Consider the following 20318-nt stretch of genomic DNA (forward strand, 5'->3'; position numbering starts at 1 on the left):
AAGACATATTGATTATCAAATCATTGTCAATTTCATGTCAATTAACTAATTAAGTATTGTTACAACACTGAAATTAAGTTAGGAAAAGTTGATTTCTGTTAAAAAAAAAAAAACTTTCCAGAAACCCAATACTACAACCATGGCAAGCCAATTAATTAAGTCATTAAGTAATTCACTTCTTACATTTCTTAAATAAATCTTTCTTTCCAGGAGCTACAATCACATTAAAGACACAGAAGATAAAATGGATCATTTCCCTTTGTTTATTTGGGCAATAGCACATTTTTATCAAAGAGTACAAAATTATATCTAATATTAGAAAATATTCTTACATGCTCTAAATGGAGTGGCGCACAGTCTTAAAAACTACCCTCACATCTTTTGACAAAGCATCGGACAAAAAATAGGGGGAATTCCTTCGAGTTCATGATTCAGATTACGAGGAACATCATTGATGAGCACAATCTGTAAGAGTGGTTAGTGAGAGCCAACAGGGCTGCTACAAACGCTTTGTGCGGTGATATGTACAATATCAGCATTAACAGTATCAATAACAAAACTATAATCCTTCTATGTGGGGTACAAGTAATTCACTTTGTTTTAATCACATGATTAGTCTGAAAAGATTATTTTCAGAAAACTCCTGAGCTATGTTGGTCCGTCCTTCCTCCCTCATCAACACTAAACAGCATTTGCTGTAGTAAAATTATAAATTCCCTCATATAAACTGCCAGCAAAAACATTGTTTCTGAAAACAGAAAAAGGCCTCTTGAATCCATGAAGTAGACCATTACCTCAGTATAAACTATTAAAACAGTGTAATTTGGTATTAACACTTTTTAGTACTTTTCGCATGTTCTCAATGTAACAGTACTGCTTTGTATTATATTATTAATTCTCAAACTCTCAAGTAATTATTCTTGAAAACGTCCAATACTTCATATAAAACAAAAAAATATACAATACACAGTAGAACATTAAGCATTACTTTCAGCTGCAGAGAAAGTTAAACTAGAAACGATTGCACATAGTTAATTAAGAGCGGACAGTTGCATGTGCTGAATAACAATCAAAAATGAGAGATTCCTGCCATTCTGCCCAAGTCCATCAATTGACCGTTCACCAAACACTGACCCCTGTAGCTAATCCTCCTGTCAGGCTTTCCATTCTCACACAGCACATGTACAGCGTGCATTGATAACTCTTTCAGATGAACCTCTTGAAATTCTTAGTTACATCTGACCCAGCGAAGACAGACGAAGACAAAAGCAGCTTCTCATTTCTAGGTGCCAGTCGACCACTTTGCACATTGGACTGTCGTCGGCAGATTTTATCAGCTCACTTGATCTAAAATGCCGTCGGTATGATTCACTTCTACATTGGAAAAGGCTTTTCGGATGTATTTAACAAATAGAACACTGTGTAACACTGACTGGGGTTGCTGCAGTGCAACATTTCCCAAATCCAGGACAGAGCCGCTGGCATCACTCTAAACTGAAAACATCCAAGAGCCGGGAATTAGTACATAGTGGATGTGCTTGTCATGAATGGGTCTTTTTTGTAAGCTCACTAACTATTGCAGTTAGTTAATGACGGGCTACTAGAAAGGCCTTAGAAGTAATGCTTAGTAATTACTGTACACAGTAAGCAAGTTATTAGGACATGCTAACGTTTGCAGCTAACTTTAGAGCTGACACACACTGTTCAGTCTGTTCCTTACACTTTTGCTCGCGATCTTCTTTGTAAATTAAATTTCACGTTTACTTCAGCCTCATTCAAACCACACAGCATGTGGAGAAATCCAAAGCTTGACAGGCCTGCAGTGCCTATTTAAGGCTGCTAAGGTATGATGGGACAATCTCTGCTCAGGACAGGTGTTTAGCGAATGGTCAATTCCATGTCAGCCTGACATTCACCAGCTCTTCCTGTTGTTTGAGTTCTCTGCAGGTTTTAGTTTCTTGACCTCCCTGAGGACATGGTCGGCCCTCTTCAGCTTGTCCATGGCCTTGGCCAGCAGATCCTCCGGCATGTCCCTCCCGTCACCTCCCCTCTGGGATTGGGACACTCTGCTCAGGAGCGCGCTCGTGTTTTCCATCTCCACAGCCACCTCAGCCTCAAGCTTCATGACATCATCACCAGAAGCCTCGACGCTTTGGTCCACAACTCCGGTATGCTGTCTCACCGGAATACTGCCTGAAAAGTCAGACAGCAGATCTCCAATGGAGGCTGACCTGGCCTTGGTCGAGGGTTTGGGAGGAGGAGTGGGCTCTGAGCGCCGGCAGGGAAAGACCTTTGATCTGACCTGAGGCTTGCATGCTGCCGGCGTTGGCTTTAAACTAACAGTGATCTGAATGTCGTCCTCGCTGGCATCCAACAAATCCAGACTAGGGTGGCTTCCTCTGAGCGCAGCAGTGGAAGCTGCCAGCGTGTCCTCACTCTCGGAACCCTCGCTGTCATCGTCTGAGTGCTGACCACTATCTACTGATTTCTCCTCTGCCTTCTTTTTTTTCTCTTCGGGCAAGAGACAGAGCAGCGGACTGGGGCAGAAGTTATCAGTGACTGGGTCATTCAAAGAGACAATTACTGAAGGGACTTCGCTCTTGGGTAGAGGCTCTTCTGCCTGAGGAGAATCGGCTGAGGTATCTGAGGCTGTCTGCAGCAGCGCAGGAGGGTCCTGTCCCTCAGTCGGCTGTGTTCTCGTTGTTTTGTCTTCAATGTGTTGTGTGTTGGGCTTCACAAGTTTCTGTGGCTTTTTCTTGGTGGTTAGAAGAGGACTGGGGCTCTTTCTGAGTGGCTCTGAGGTTGTTTGCGGCTCATTGTCAGACGCCTTGGTGATGCCGTTGGTTGCAATTTCCCCCGATTCTTCTTCAGTAACCTGTTCTTCTGCCCTGGGACTCTCAGATTCATCATCACTAGCAAGAGCTTCTTTAGAGTCCAACTGCTCTGCCACAGCTGTTCCCATCCCCTCCTTCTCATCGTCTTCTTCCTTCTCCTTTTTCTCATCAGTTGTATCTTGAACCTCATGGTCTGGCTCCGCAGAGGGTTTCTTCTCTTTGGATGGAGGGGTAGGAGGGTGGGGGTTTGGCTTGGACTGTGACTGTGACTCTGCACTGCCACTCACGGAGCTGGGTTTGTTAGGAGGGGTTGGTGGTGGACCAGCCTTTTTCTTGGCATCAGGAGTCTTTTCAGCTTTAGCCTCCTCTGTAGCTTCTTCACCAGGTGAGACGCAGGGCTTGACTTCTTTCGATGGAGGCATCGGCGGCTTCAGGACCTTAAAACATGAAAAGATATTTCTAGGCCTGGTATACCAACATACACATTATATGGGTGAAGTTGGGTGATAGCATCATACACACCTTTTTCTCTGGGCCGCCATCCTTCTCAGGTTCGTCCTCGGGTGTTTCACTGGGTTTAGCCTCTTTGATTGGTGGCATGGGGGGTTTGATGACCTTTTTCTGGGGGATGACCTCTGGCTCAGTCTGAGCCTCCTCATCAGCACCCTTCTCTGGAGCTTCCCGGGCATTAGACGGAGACGGTGGGACTTTGATGGCCTCTTTTGGGGTCTCAGCGCCATCGACACTGGTGTGATGCGTCCCATTAGGCATTGTGGCATCCTCAAGGTCAAGATCCAAACGCAGGATACCATCAGATGACACAACTGCTACCTAGAGGGCAAAAAAAGATAATAAAACAAGACAATTCACACAACTAAAAGCGAAAATATAGCATTCTCAAAATATCAAGGATACAAACAAAGGCAAAAAAGACTGGGGGGAGTCAGGTCATACTCACCAGTTTTTTAAAATTTACTTTTAATCCAGTAATCATAAGTATAGTATAATAAATACATCTAATATACATAACAGCAACTATTATTATATTAGAATTAAAACTGAAGGTATGTTTAAGGTACCTTGAGCTTCTAAACCAAAAGAAAACTTGGTGAAACACTTGCTAGGGGAGCTAGAAAAGTATCAGTCCCACATGAAATCATCAACAGGAACGGTTGAGTTTGATTTAGTCGCTTAGCAGACACTCTTACATCTCATTCATACTGTGTGTGTTTAACTCAATAAGAAATCCAATGTGAGAAGGACAAGAAAACTTAACACAGAGCGGCGATTCACATCTAGACCTATTTACTGTGGCAGCGTCTTCAACACACACACAGATGAATGGATTCTAAGATATTCACACACACACACCAACACACACAAACCTCTTTCATGTGTATCCTGGTCGGCGGCCGTCGGTTACGGTTCCCTTTGGGCCTTGTCCGAGTAACATGCTCTAAATTACTGCTTTCATCCACCTTCACCTGTAAAAACAATACGCTTATTCATTCACTTTCTCACTGAATCCATTTGAGCGTTTAATCGCCAAATGTGTATAAATTAAGTGGAATTTGTTATCCTGTGTGGGGACTGCACGTTATTTACCTCATCAAATACTTTGTTCTTTGCTCGACTGATGCCATCACTCAGAGCTTTGATCCAAGCCTCCTTCTCCTCTGCAGTCTGAGCTTGGAACTTCACATCATGGACCTGTCGGTCACATAAAGCAGAGAAATGACTCGTCAGGCGTAAAACATCCAAGGTGATACAGTCCAGAGGAACATCTCTTCTTTTACATTATAAGAATAAAATCTGAGAATTAAATGTGTTCATTTTAGGAAGCACTTCTAGTACATTACACTGTCCACAAGATCCAAGACCAGAGCTGGCATAAAAGAGGAGCGAATGAAGCTTCTGTAAGGTCTTTTACAAGCACACATCATCATGTCTGCTTCAGATTTAGTAAGTTGGTAATCTCAGGTCATCACAGTGAAAACATCTTGGGTCTAGTGTTGTTAGTTCAGACACCAGTATGCACAGAATTAACTTGAATGAGCTACAGCTGAGTAATTTTGGCCTGAAAACAGCCGTCATTACGGTTAAACATTTAACTACACCTTTTAAAGACACTGTAAAAGAAGAAATCAAGGCTCTTGTGGTGTGTTTCCACATTTCAACATACATTGTTCAACCCTACTGTCATGTACATATTGTCTTAGATTTCTTTCAATAAAAAATGTACTCTGTCTTGAATTACAGTATAAAGTCTAAAGTCTAAAGTCTAAAGTCTAAATGTACCTTTCAAACTGCTTGTCTTCGCTCAAGAAGCTACAATTACAATCTTATTTCAGAAAACCTGTCCATGTATCTTCACATAAGAACCTTTAACCCTGTACTTTATATAGTATTACTGCACTTATTTCCTCTCTGATACTCACTCTGCCTCTTCACACTTAACATTTCAGAGTGTGTCAACTCTATAAGTATTACTACAAATATAACTGTATGTAGCCATAGGTCTATAAGTATATAGGTAGTAGTGTAGTAGTAGTATAAGTAGTATAAGCAGCCCCAGGTGGTTGGTTGTGAGACACACTGCTGCTGCTGCTTTAAGAAAGTCTTTTTGTCTGCTTTGGCACCGTTCAGCCACGTAGAGACAGAGCTGAAGAGGGTTACCCCGGAGAAACCAAGAGGCAGCCAAGTAGCTCCTCACATCCTGATCAGACCCACTCACTTTAGTCACACTCAACAACCATAATAGAGCGCAAACTACCAGCAGATTTAGGAAACTCTGAGTTTAACAAATAGAGGATTGTTTTGAAATGTTGAATGATGGTATTTTAACTAGCAAAACTATAATTCAGAGCAACATTTCCCTTTTTTTTTTTTACTTCCCTTTATTCAGAGACAACGGACAGCAGAACGCGCTGACGCATTAGACTATACATACTACGGGCATATGTTATTTCTCAAAAGTCGTGTGTATCCTTGAGATCAGCAACAAAGGACTAACATGATGAATCCATTTCCTTCTTAATAAAACAAAGCTGATTTTGGTGAGTGACACACGCACAAGTGAGCAATACTGTGTTTTTGTGAAATAGTGCATATACCTCTCTCTCTCTGCACACACACCGCCACACACACACACACTTGGCTTGGAGTTAACAAGCCAAAGAATGTGACCAAGCATCCAAATTTAACTTTCAATACTTGCCACTCATATGTATGCTCATGCATGACAGATAAGGGATACCTGTGAGGGCTCACACCTCGGACACCTAGGTCAGGTTAAATCGGGTATTCAAATGGGTCTCATAAACCACTGGGGTGTCCTTCCAGCTGGTCTAATCAAGATGCAAAGAGGTAAGGCAGTGGCATGTCTCCCCAGGTAAGTGAATAGTTTGTGCTCATTAAACCTACCCCCCTATAGATTATTTTAATCTCAAAACCACCAACCTTGGCTTTATTGTTAAGCCAGTGCACAAACATTAAAGTTAACCTCAATGAGGAAGTGACAACGACTCACAACAGCCCACAGCCTGACTGAAACTATACTGCGGAAAGGTATGAAAAAACAGGCTGTCTCATGTTTCAGTATTTCAGATGCCTAACTTAGAGCAGATGGCTGATCTCAGACCAGATCTCCAGGTCTGCAGAATACATTTCCATCATGCATCCTTTAAAGCCATCCTACATATGCTTTGCTGGGATAACGGTGCTGGAACGATGGTTTACGTTTATGGGTGTCATCATTTGTTAATACTGGCCAGCATAAGCCACTCCAGTCATTCCAGACCCAGTAAGGCTGTAGCACTCAAAGTTCACACATCCAGCAGTTGTAGCATTACCATTCATTTGGAGCCAATAAGTCCAATATGAATTCTCTTTTGCCATCAAGCTCAGATCATGTGACTAAACTTCACTACTTCCAGCTTCTGTCTTTATATATCACATTTCGACCACATCCTGTTGCTATGCAACACAAATTGATATTAGCTTCTTATTTTTAGTTTAGAACTACTTCAGACTGAATTCCCCTTTTTGAGATGGAAAATTACATGTGCTGCAATTTTATTGCACTATCTACTGTTCGTGGTCCCACTGTGCCATGTTCATTACAGCAGAGGTTATTTTTCCTTTTATTCCCAAAAGATAAGTCACTTTTGAATCTTTGTTGGAGCCGTCTGCTTTTGGGGAGCCACAAACAAGGGTGTTTGACCTATTTTGTATTAAGATGACACAAAGAAGACACGTTTCTCAGCTAAATGCTTCAGGTAAACTGCTGGATGAATACTCATTATTATCTTTTTTGAAAAATATCTATTCAATAAACCAGTGGATTAAACTAGCAGGGAAAACTAATGCTATCTGTAAAAATCAATCAACAAACCCACAACAACAGACATGAAGAAGACAATTTTCCCATCACCTTCTTATCTATCAAAAAGGGTAGATAAAGAGCAGCCAAAAAGCACTTCAGTCACACCTCTCCCACTCCAAATGAATAGCTTGATTTAGATCATTTGTACAGCATCAGTCACTGTCTTGCTTGCTCTCTTCCTCCATTTGTGGGAAAATGTTCTTTTAAACATGACATGAGCGTCATTTACAGCAAAGCCTTTGTCTGATTATGCCATAGTTAGTCCTACTTAATATATGTGCTATTGTATGTGAGCCGTGACATACTAATTATACTAAAATATAACCTTATTTAATATGTAACCATTGGAAATGGTGTTGTATTTCAGGTCTGTTTTCACCCAAAGCATCTCTCAGCTCACCTTATTCCCAGACTTCTGTGATCGAATCAGTATCAGTCTGTGCTTCTTCTTGAAGGCGCTCTTTATTTCATGACATTTATCATAGTTTTCCAGGTCAAGCCTCTCCAAGCAGTTCTGCAGGTTCTGCAACACATAAATACGGTTAAATTACCAGCAAATGTGTCATTAAAATGGACAGAAATATAGGATAGAACAGCAGTTGTTTATTCTGAATAAAAGATAACAGATAAAAGATAAAACAGAATAAAAGATAACAGATAAAAGATAAAACAGAATAAAAGATAACAGATAAAAGATAAAACAGAATAAAAGATAACATTACAGCATTTATATGACACTGTCCAGTAACATGGTGAAAACTGGTGACAGTGCTGCATGCATACGCAGGGAAGCAAACTTGTGAGAGAAGTGGCAGCATACCTCACTCTCATACACCACAATCTCTGTCTTCTCCACATGGACGTAGCGGTCCCTATAGGTTGCCAACAGTCGGCCGGGGGCCTTCTTCACCCAGCCAGCCTTAGCCAGGAACTTTGGCTCTTTACACTGGGCTGGGTCCTCTTTCACACCCTACAATGACACAGAGGAAGGAAATCACACTCAAAACACAAACCAGGGTGCGTGCTGAGTACACTTTCACTTCATATTACACAGTATACCTGTACTATAAAATGGCTAAGGTATTATACCAGTATGTTATTAAATCTTTATATTTTGGTCATGTATAATCCAACTTTTTAACAGCAACTTTTCCAACTTCCAACTTTTCATGCAAGGCCCAAATATGTTTTGGACTCCTTCAACAGCTCACATGTATTTAGGAATATGCACCATCTAAGCATCACTATGAACTAAAATGATCTAGTAAAGTTCACCCAGCCTTGGTAATGGCTGGTAATGGGTGCTCCACATTGCAGGTGTGTGCTCCACTGTGCCGACAGCGGTGACTCATTTAACATTATTTGTTGCAAGACACAAATGTTACCAGTGAAACAGCATTCAAACTCTTCTTAGTAAGACATCACCTTATGACTTACCATGGCTTCTTCCTGTTTTGACTCTCATGTGTTTGTATGTGAGATTTTCACCTTTTACATTGAATAACATCTGCTCCTACGGTCAAGGGAAGTGTGACCAATTAAGAAGAAATGTGCCAGTGCGATCACTTTGGGCTCAGATCGAGGTTGTGGGAAAAACACTACAGTGGAGAGTTTAAAGATTTTTGGTTTTGGAGAACTTGGGCAGAGCCAGCAGCTCTCACTTCTTTCCAGACGTTCTCATTTCTGCTCTCTTCTCTGGAAACCTGCAGGGCCTCTGATTTACTCTCTACTCACCCCCAACTCTATCTGCTTTGGACAGCATCTTTGCTCTGCACATCAGCTGCCTACTTATTTTGCGTGTTCGGTGATAGCATGTAGCCAACATCAGGGGTATCCGGTACAACATTAAAGAGCATGACATCAGCAGCTGCTGGGCAACACAAAACACAGCCACCAGTGCCATAAATAATGAACCTGTGAACAAAATATAAAGGAACTGAAACACTTTTGCATTCATAGTGAAAGTGGTGCTGTGCTCCTACACACTAACATGGTAAAAACACTCTTAAACTTAAAAAAACTCAGAAACATAACATCTGATGCCACCATATAGTTGGATACAGCTGTAGTCCACTGTCTTCTCAAGCCACTCTTAATCATAAAGCAGTTCTACTCGTGCTTATCAGTATACTCAGGTATTCGGATAATTTCTGAAATACGGCTGAATTCGGGGCTTATATTTACACTAGCATGGATGGGTGTTGACAACAATTGAAATTAATGTAGTTGCAATCGTAAAAGGTAAATTATCCAAACAACAGCATGGGAAGGCTCCAATCTTGAATCTCAGAATTCAGAGAAAGAAGTTTTTCAACATTCTAATTTTGTTCTGAAATGACACCCACACATCCTTCTCAGTATGTTTAAAACGTTCATATTTATGGCCCACAGCATGATTTATTTTGCATTAGTGTGGGCATACATGCACATTAACTGAATGTGGAAAGCTAACTGTTAGCGGTAAAAAGAAGCTGTGTATTTAGCCATATAATGTCATTAGGTCAGCATGTTAAATAGTGTGGTTTGCGAAGTTCCTATGGACGCTTTGCCATTTATCTTATGATACTTCACCATTGCAATCTATTATTTCTGCAATGAATCCAAGCAGACAGGCTGATCTCTGCTAAATACAGACTTGTGTCTACATATATATAGACTTGTGGAGTAAGCACTGTGTAAAACCAGACACTCATTCTTCATGGTGACTAAAACACTAACAAGTGCAAAATTCACATCCTCTGTTTCTGTTGGAAGAACTTCCACAGGATACCTTTTTTTTTTTCTTTTTGGGGATTAGGTGGGAGGTCATCTCGCTGTTTTTTCCACTTTCACTGTAACTGCAAATGTGTCTCAACTTGGTAAACAGCAGTGCAGCTGCAAAGAAAGGAACGCCCGGCAGTGAGGAAAGACACGCCACACGGCGAGTGAGAAGAGCAAAAATAAAAAGCTTTAAAGAGGAGTGATAGTGCAAGTAGGATAGGTTGACCACAGAAAGACAAAGCAGCCTGTTTCTGTCTGTGCTGTCCAGAAAACCACCCTCGGGCTCAGGCTGGCCTTGGCATGCCTTTGACATGGGCGAACATGGAAAAAATTGATGGAGCTAGGTGGAACACTTTAGTACAGAGTTGCACTGACCAAACTCTTGCAATGGAGCAGCAATGAGAGATTTCCATTACTCAGGGCTCAGCTGGCTACTAGTGCTCTGCATATCAGATAATCAGTTGAAGGGCTCCAATTTTGGACTCACACAGGAAATCAGCTCTGCACTGAACACATTTACCCCAAACTATAAGCTGTCCTATCTGTGGTCTTGTAGTGACAGCTCACACCGATCAACTGACATCTAGGCAGATTAAAATAGCATGCAGAGCGGTGACATGCTGCAGTAAGTATCTGCAAGTATCTCATGCGAGCTGAGGCTTAAAAGAGGGCAAGAAAACAAAGCATGTGGAAGAGGCACACCTTAGAAGACATGTGTTTCTCATGAAGTTTTATGTCAGGGAGCATCTGGCATTCATTGATTTTCATGCTGACCTGCCCAGCTTGAACTCACCACAAGCCTCACTGGAGCTCACATTTTACCCCCGCTAACCCCTTAACGTTTAAAGCCGGGGGACGACAGCGTGGCTGGACCAATATGTTGTTCTGCTGGTATCATTAACCTTTTACTAAGCCTTTAATGAACAATAATATCAGCATTTCTCACTTGAAAATTGTTCTGCTCAAAGATGCTCAAACCGTTGCGAGGATAAACTTCCTGTTTAGTGTCGTTACTCTCAATGTTGTCACAACCAAATGTGCTGCAATAAATGACAGAGCTGTCCACACACTACTATCAGAAACAGATACGGACTTAGTCTTTGCTCAGTGATTGCTCAGTCAATCATTTCACACATCTCAATCTGGAGAACATGCTTTACGTTGAAGCTTTAAACCTGCGACACTAAGGCCTCTGTTCTATGTGTCACACCTCAGACCACACGCTCTGCAGGGCTAAAGTCACTGACATAAATGCAACTTATGCTGTTTATAATTAGCCATTAAAAAGACACCCCTGTTAGTTCCTATTATTTATGGAGAACTTTCTGCAAGTATCTTTTTGACCAAATCCAAAATAGCACACTGAATCTACAGGCTAAAACTGGCCGGACGACAATCCTTGCATCAATCCCGCAGAACTCAATGGAAAAACATTTGAACGTGTGTAAAGGTTGACGTTACAGGCCAGGACAAGTAACCTCATGTGATGGTGGTGCAGGAGGGCAGCAATGGGGTTTCTCTCCGTTTTTCTCACCAACTGATTGCTCACAGGGAGTGAGTAAGTTATACAAATAGCTGTGAGTAACCATTTAGAGTTTAGAGAAATTCAGAGAGTTCCCGAAACAATCTTTCACCTCTCACTCTGCTTCACACAGATTTACTTTAAGTAACTTGCTCTAAAATTGCAGAGTAGGCCGACCTAGTGTAACGAAAAAGTGGTTCAAGACGGTTAATGGACACTGAAAGATGCTTGATTCTATATTTATAAGTTAATATGCAGAGGGAAGCACATTTGTCAAATAAATAGTGCTGTGGGGAATACTGCATGGCTAATCAGCTGTTTGGTAAACTCGGTTTAAACAGACTGAAATGAAGCAGCTATGGACTTACTGTAAATGATGTCCAGAGCTGCCAAACACACTGCTGCATCTGCAGGGACTCCCCCACTATGAACCAAGAGGCCAGTTACTGGCACTTCTCTGTCATCATGTTGCTTCAGAAAGCAACAAATATGGTCTAATATGAGCTGAAACAACAGAATCTGACAGCCAGGCTCTTTTTCCCATGTGTCTGTCCCAGACATTGGATCCTTGTGCTCAGGTGGACTGTGTATTTGCCTCAACCAGCTAATAGAAGCACACCTAAGTCACTTTGTATTTGGTGCGACATTTTTAACAGCGGCTTGAAAACTCCCTTAATTGTGGAATTTAATAATCATGCAAAATGATGGCGGTCAGCTCGAATAATTGCGATCATATAATAATTGCCTTGCTGCGACTAATGATTATTTTCACTGCTGATTAAAGGAAGATAGAGACAAACATATTCAGGTTTCAACGAAATGAAAAGAGAAAGCAGCAAAACCTCAAACTGGAAAAGTGGGATCCTGAAAGTATTTGGCAATTCTTCTTGATAAATGACTAAAAGATGATTGACATTATTTCCAATTAATTTTCTACTGATCAATGAATTATTTTATTGACAAACTGTATTTTTGGGCTGTAGCTGACCTGAGCTGAAGGGAAAACCAGGCCCAGTTTGTAAAGAGGCGGGGATTGCAAACAGACAGCAAAATTAGTAGAACTTGCCAAAAGAAGACAGACAAAGCAGTGCCCAGTCATGACCATGACTCACTTCCTGTTAAATGCGTGGGTACCAAACTAAAACTGGAGCGTCACAGTCAAACAAAGAGAAATATTAGAAAAATTCTCTTGGCGAGCCATAAAATCCGTGGTGATGGCTGGGCCAACTTTTCTCCACAACCATCTATCTATCTATCTATCTATCTATCTATCTATCTATCTATCTATCTATCTATCTATCTTTTAGTATGCTTTAGTATGGTAAGACACTCACTAGTGAATATTACTTCTGACTTATCCTCCACAGTGTTCTATTCCCCAGTGAGACAGCTGTAAGAACTATGATACCGCTGAGCCTGTTGCTATGGAGAAGACAGTCAGAGGAGCTGAACGGATTCAAAACGCTTTGTCGTTGCAGTTGGGACCAAACTCTGTCAAATTATTTGGCAAATTCACAAAAATTGACCCAGAATTCAAAAGTGAATTTGTCTATTCAGATTGTGCAACAATTAGTCCAGTTAGTTGAAATACGTTTTCCCTTTGGACTGTTGGTTGGATAAAGTGAGCAATGCAACAACATCACTTTGGACTCTTTAGCTGTGACCGCTGCAGATAAATTAATAATGAGCAAAGTCATCAGTTGCAGCTCTAAATGTGATACAACACATGACATCATTTAAAGCTAAGCGAATAGATGCTTCTTATTGAAATGCATTGTCACACACACAGGCTTCAACTGTTTGTACTGATGTTTCGACCAGAATTTCAGCTCCATCCAAGCTGTGGAAAAGCTCCAACTGCCAGACACCCAACACTCCTAAGATGAGCAAAATGTCTTCCAACAGAACTTTTTCCTCATCTTTCCATCTCTTGAGGACTTTTTGTCCTGCGAGGACACAAATTCAAGACCTCACACATGCATTCACTATTGAGCACTTTCTTTTTCATAAAGGCACTTTCCCAGAAATTGCAGTGCCCCAGTAAGACGATGCGCACACACACACACACACACACATTCATCCATTGTGTGGCAGAGGCCTGGCTAGCAGGACGATCATGAGAGAGGGTTAATTGTTTTGTGCCTGGCACATAATGTGGCAGTCTGTTTCCTCTTCACTAGATGGGTCAGGCAGACACGTCACACCGCGCACTCTAGGTCAGTGGGGTGGCGATAAGAGGATGACTCATAGAGCTGAGGCAAATTACTATCACAGAGGGGCCACAGTGGTTTTGGGGAGGGGGCGAAAGGTAAAGCAGATAATGTGGAGTAGAGAGGAGGAGAGCAGGAAATGACAAAAAATAAAGACAGAGAGCCAAACAGCTGTTAATGGCTATTCATACGATAAGAAAAGTCTTAGTGAATTCTGAATTCTCCTCACTTTTTATGTCAGAAAATACAAACTACACACTGCAGCTATTGTGCACATTTTTCCATTTTTCTAAACTGATTTCTATGGAAACATGAATTCTAATTTCAATGCGACACTGAGCCTCACAGACTCTAACCCTTACAGGTTCAAAGAAAGAAAATGAAAGAATCTGTCTAAATATCACAAATAGTGCCATAAAATGTGAATTCTTTTCATATGATCTTGTACAAAATGTAGTGAGATGGTGAGATATTATTCTAATTATCATTTTTTTGCCTTTGTTGGACAGTGACAGCCAAGGGGGAGAGAGCGGGGGGGCCATGACAAGCGACATACAGAACGGGTCGAAGGTAGCGACCGAATCGCTCACCAAAGCGCTCCGTTACTGTGACCGTGTAATAGCATGTTGGAACAAAATGAATTGAGGTTTTGTATGATTTAAAAGCACCGTCTCACTGCACAATAAACACATCCCACATGAGACTGTTGATGTTTTATGTTATGATGATGTCTACAGCTGAGCGTTCATGTGATCTGAGGGCTGAAAGGTGATGATGAAGAGGAATGAAGGGCGAAAGCAAAGCAGGACAAACATCTACTCAGATTCCAGCTCTTCACAAAACACTTCCACAACACTGATATAAGCAAGAAGCAGAGAAAAGGGCTGCCTTTGATAGTGATGAATCAGACCTTTCCACCCGTGACAGTGACCTCATATCTCTGTTGCTCCTGTTTGAGGAGAAATTCTGATGAATCACTGACAGACATGGAAACATTACTGGTGTGTTGCTTAATTTGGATACGTGAGAAAACTTCTTAGAACATAGGCACTATATGGAACTTAAACTCTACTTACAGCCTTAATGTTGTTTATGGTGCAAGATGCTTGCAGGAATAAAGGATAACATATTCTAACATATATTTTGAATGTGCGTTTTTCTCGGTCTGCAGCCTACATAGTCTGGACTGGAAGGTGATTCTAGGAAAGTTAAAAACAATTCATTTCATTTCAGCACTGATTTCTGTATTTAAGATGGATGGGGAGGGGAAGGCAGCAAAATACCAGTTTTGGATCAGTGTTACAATCAAAGGGCGGTTGCTGCACGCTTGAGAATGTTTGCAGCAAGTTCCCTTCATGCTGTAGGTGTCTCTACTTGACTTCCCTTTTCTAGAAAGTTGGCTTCCTCAAAATGCCAAACATCCACTGGGGCATGTCTCTCCTCAGATGTTACATTACCGTAAGCCACGAATCTGTGGGTTCCAAGACTTTTTTTTTAATGATTTTAGGATGAAATGTGTTGCCACAAATCAAACTGTCACTCACTCTTCTCTCATCCTGCTCCTAAAATCACAAGATACTTGACTACCATCATAACAGGTCACACTTTTTCTCACCACAGTGGATTCAGCAAAGGCACAATCCAAATATCAGCCTTTAGATAACTTCTATTATTTGCCAAATCCTCTCCTGCGGCAAAGAAACGTTGCCGTAATTCCCAGAGGACCCATCTGATCCAGGAGTCTGAATTTCTCTTTTAAGACAAACGACTTCACAGCTACACGCAGTAAAACAGTCATTTTCTGAATGGAGTTCGCAGCTCTCTCTGCGGTCGTTGCCAGCTTCTTACGGAATCCGACCCAACAAGTTGATGCAACAGATTGGCAGGTGGGCAGGTGCTTTGTGCCAAGTACAGTTGACTCTGGGTGACTGCAGCAGACAGCCTGGTGAGGCTGTAACCCCCCCAAAACTAAGTCATTTCTCTTACATGCATCGGAGTAAAATCGCACTGCCACCTTTTCTGCGGGCCTCAACTTTGCTCTAATAACTCGGTCGCGCCCTTGCAGAGGATTTCACTCCCGAGGCTTAAAACATCCCACAGCAAATGCTTACTGAAGTGTTCATTTGTTTAAATATCCCAAAAACTAAGACCTTGCATGCAAAGGCAGCATATAAAGTGCTCCGCGGAGCCAAGCATTGCGCACGGCGCGGCTCAACAGATTACTTACATCTTCCATGATAAAGGACCGAAATCCGTTATGTGAGCGTAGACTCGCCTAAAATCACTCGACGTCCTCACCCTTATCCTCGCCAGAAACTGTTTACTTCTCCCCTGTTGGTCGGCTGCTGACACATTTCCAGCCGCACGCGTAAATGACGAAAATAAGGAACCGTGTAGTTTGTGACACCAAGGGTCGTCTCTTTTTCCTCTTTCGTCTCTGAGAGAGAGAGAGAGAAAAAAAAAAAAAGTTCGAAGAGAAAAGTTTGGTTTCCGGTTGAAGTCCCTTTACACTCTTAAATCGAGAAGTCTGTCGAGGAGGAGCAACTCGACCAGCAGGCAGCAGCGTCTCAATGCGCATCATCCGAAAGAGCCGAACTCTAAATCAGCACCGCGGACTTAGTTGAGGGTAAAGTTGAGTGGACATGCCCTGCACCAAGCCGCTGCATTGATGATCAGCTCTGCCTGCTGGAACAGAAACGGGCTGCAAACTGCTGCAGCTGCAGCATCCTCTGAGGTTCATCAGCCCTCATCTTCAATCTGGAAAACTTTTCCAAAATGCGCCAAAGTCCAGATGGAGAGATTTTTAGGGGCTACAAATTTGTTTGATGTGACTAGATGCTTTAATACTTCTTTTTATCCTCCCGACACGCCTTTGTCAGGACATACTGAGTGATGAGCATTATAGTGGCCTCTCATGTTACTACACTCAGCGCTTCCTGGTAGGAGTGGCGGTTCCTGGGCCTGCTGTTTAATGAGGGGGGTTTAAAACTTGCAATAGATTCTCAAACAGGGATAAAAACAGAACGTGCAGGCAGAATATGACATCAAACAAGTCAGAACAATGTTTTATTTCATTCATGAAAAATGGGAATTACTGCATATTTAGCATTTATATTGAATTCAAATGTTTAAATTTATAGAAATGAATGTTGATGTTTTTATGCGATTGATATCAAGTCCAAGGTGTGTTTTGTTCTCGACAGGATCTTTCTGTTCAGTGGTCAGACCGAGGTGCAAAGTTGTTGGATGGAATGTGTTTGTGTCGTTCATGGCGGCGGAGATGGTCACAGCCTCCTTGTGGTGTTCCTCAGGACCTCAAACGCCAAACCGCAGCATCCCTGTGTTGGACTGTTTTTGCGAGTGTTGTGGCCAAGTGTGGTGTGGAGTTCCCTCGAGGGTCAGGCCAGACCAGAGTGCAGAGAGCAATAATGTGCAGCTCGTGCTGAATGTCTTTAGAGGGTCTGGAAGACAAAGTGCCACAAGAGGAGCAAGCACCCGCAATCGGTGCATAGAGAAAGTGAGGTGTTGTGTGGCACAATGGTCAACGTCCACGCGAGCACTTCATTTTCATGGAGTCAGATGATATGTTGGATGTCTACATACCACTCAGGACACCAGTAGGGGCTGCATGTCACAGCAGTGCAGGACATCTTCTCACGGTTAACGGCCTGTATTTGTACAGCACCTTTCAAGTCATTTTGACTACTCAAAGTGCTGTTATGTTACATCTGCAATCACCCGTTGGCACATCATTCATAGGAGAGACTATTCTTTCACACACACTGACACACTGAAGCTTCAGGAGCAAGTTGGGGTTGAGTGTCTTGCCCAACGACACTTTGACATGTGACATGGAGGAGCAGCAGGATCGAACGGCCGATTCTACGACCCACTCTACCTCTGAGCCCCTACTCTCATCTCATCTGATCTCATCAGCCCCATCAAGAGCTGGGGGACAAATCGACAGCACCACAGCAACAACAGCATGGCTGATAAGCAGGGCCTCCCAGCACTAGAGGGTGCCACTGCAGCATCTGGGGAAAGTGGTGAGGAGATGTCCCCAGTATAGACTGGAATAGCAGAGTGGATGTTCCCAAGAGCCAATAGATGCCCCCACATATTTCACTTAGCATTCGTTACTCTACAAACTGGAGCCTTCATCATTTCATCATGGCGTCATTTTCCTTCTCCCCCTATTAGATTCATTCACTTCTTCACTTCTTATCTGATCTTTCTTGGGTATCTATCTTTACGTTTATGGAGCATATATTTGGAAAATGATTGCATCCAACACTTGAATCATCCTTAATATTCCACTCACATGAATTAACCTACTTTAAGCTATTAAAGTAAGATCAATACAAAACACTGTGTTGGTGCATATACTTTTTTCTTGTGCCATTTCCATTATTGAGACAAGCTGACATCCATCAGCTCTTCCACTACATCTCCCTGTTATTGTCAGCATGCTTACTTCCCCATATGTTATTGTGCACACTACAGTCTCTGCACCATACTTGTCTTCTATTTCCTTGTCTATTTATCTTCTCAAAGGTTTCTATAATATAATATACACTATTTTACAGATGTATGATGGAAAAAAGATATTTTTGTTTAATGTACATTGCTTTTTATATTTGTATTTGACTTATTATTTTTACCCAAACCATGATCTTTTCCTAAACCTAACCAAACTGAGAATGAATACTAATAATAAATAAAGAAAACTGACATATGTGAGTTCACGTAATTTACCACTAAATCACTCAGCCACCACACCCACGTAAATCCAATCAGGAATTTATCATTCAAGTCCCACCGGACCAGGTGTAAATAGCCAGGCTGTTTAGCTATTTGCACCCTGGCAAATTCTTAACCATTTACAATAAGACTTCTTGCAACCCATTATAAATGACAGGATACATTATAAATTCATATAGCACTCGGAGACCCTCCATAATTATTTATCCTCAACATTCCGTGTATATCTCTGCAGCTTTGAGTGCCTCTCAGGCTTCAGGACTTAAAATGTTGATGATGCTCACAGCCCCTTTTAATCCATTGGTTTAGCGCTGGCGCCTGTGGTGAGTGAGGCTGGAAGATATTCATTCTTGAAGTGATTGTCAACCCTCTAGATTGGGTCCTGTGATGCTGACTGGCTGTTCAGTATTGTCTACTTTGTTCTACAGTCCTCTGAAAGCTTGATAATTACCGGCTCCTATATGGTTCTTGTATATGAGCTGGGAAAATAGCACACTCTCAACATTAGTGCAAGGTTAACGTAGAGGTTGGCTTTGGGTAAACAGAGAGCTTGTGCACTTACATCAAACCAATCAACATGATAATGATTTATTTTTATGTTCAAATGATGCTGTCTACTGTTACGGATGCTGCTGCCTCATAATGAAACACCACTTGGACGTGTGTTATAAGTGCTGTTAACAGTTTGTTAGCGCCATCATCTGTGCCAACTGACATTTCTTCAGTTCTTCATTTGGTCCATGAGGAGGAACCACAGACAGAGATGAGGAAGTAATGCATATGACTGTTGGTGGGGAAAAAAAACAACAGTATTTTTTCCCTTTCTTACTTCCTAGAGATGTGCTCTCCTTTAACAGCCAGTCAATAATTGTACAGTATCTATAATGTGTCTTCTGCTGTGCATCTTTACAGCACAATCCCAGCATCTCTGGAGAAAAGTAAGCACTGATGGCAAAAAAGGCCAGAAGTTTACATTTGTAGAACCTGCTCGGGGTGTGAGACATACGAGATGCTTAAATCAAACTTACATACATTTATGCAAGATCGTTTCTGACAACGATATTGTAGGCTAACTGATGAAGTGAAGTGAAGTTCAGTGAACACTGACTTCTGGTTTTGAGGGATAATTTGAATTAGTCCAGACTTTACTGGGGTATTGTTGTAATGAACAGTGGTGACAATTGGCTCTGTGTTGAAACCAGTAATTAACAATTATCTATCAGATATGAATGTTTTGTTACTTTTTTATTTTATAATGACAGTATTGTATGATCCTTATTTAAATTAATTCAGACCACTTCTACTCATCTGTATTACATTACTTACTTATTTGCCTGTTATACTTCAGTTTACACGTATTTATTAGGTGTCCATAATACCATTGAAAACTTTCATGAATGGTGTTAATAAGCAGTTTTGGAGGACCTGATAGAAACCCTGAAACAGAGAAATACTGGACAGTAAATAGATGGTGCATCTCCTAACTGTACACAGTTTGTGGTCAAATAGTCTGAAAGACAATGAGAGAATAATTTCCAGGAATGAATGAATAGCTGAGCTGATGAAGACATTTGTCACAATCAAAGCTGCATGATGTCATATGCATTTTCAGGTATGTTAACAGTAAAACAGCAATAAAGACTTAATAGATAACAACCACAGCAGAACCTTCCATGAAGTGTTCCGATTATGTCATGAGAAGGTTCCCAGAACCACAGTCTTGCAGTTTGGGATTATTTAACACCAAAAAAAACCAACGTTCCAGATACATTGCATCCTTCAAGTGCAGAAACATATCTTTCTGGGATGGTGGTGTTTCCGTTTTCCCCCTAAGGAACTTGAATGCA

General features: G+C 41.6%; 1 protein-coding gene across 2 annotated transcripts; it reads right to left on the minus strand.

Moving 5' to 3' along the window:
• Positions 1–240: 240 nt before the first annotated feature.
• plekho2 (pleckstrin homology domain containing, family O member 2) lies at positions 241–16267 on the minus strand. 2 transcript variants are annotated; one of them, XM_070835484.1, is made up of 7 exons: positions 15938–16267; positions 8039–8188; positions 7619–7741; positions 4440–4544; positions 4220–4318; positions 3357–3665; positions 241–3271 (listed from the first exon to the last, which is right to left on the minus strand). In XM_070835484.1, exons 1-7 carry the CDS (start codon positions 15944–15946, stop codon positions 1913–1915), a joined length of 2154 nt encoding a protein of 717 aa, XP_070691585.1. In that variant the 5' UTR covers positions 15947–16267; the 3' UTR covers positions 241–1912. The 2 variants fall into 2 exon arrangements, with proteins under 2 accessions (XP_070691585.1, XP_070691594.1); XM_070835493.1 differs by lacking the exon at positions 15938–16267 and adding an exon at positions 8656–8784.
• Between the last annotated feature and the right edge of the window lie 4051 nt (positions 16268–20318).

This window comes from Pempheris klunzingeri, chromosome 1, assembly GCF_042242105.1.
Source record: "Pempheris klunzingeri isolate RE-2024b chromosome 1, fPemKlu1.hap1, whole genome shotgun sequence".
Classification (NCBI taxonomy): domain Eukaryota; kingdom Metazoa; phylum Chordata; class Actinopteri; order Acropomatiformes; family Pempheridae; genus Pempheris; species Pempheris klunzingeri.

Excerpts from the sequence above, each read along its gene's own strand:
- plekho2 (XM_070835484.1), bottom strand. Across the intron at positions 7,742-8,038 it reads TTGTGGTGTATGAGAGTGAG|AACCTGCAGAACTGCTTGGA; the intron begins GTATGCTGCCAC and ends TATGTGTTGCAG. Across the intron at positions 4,545-7,618 it reads CACAGAAGTCTGGGAATAAG|GTCCATGATGTGAAGTTCCA; the intron begins GTGAGCTGAGAG and ends TGTGACCGACAG.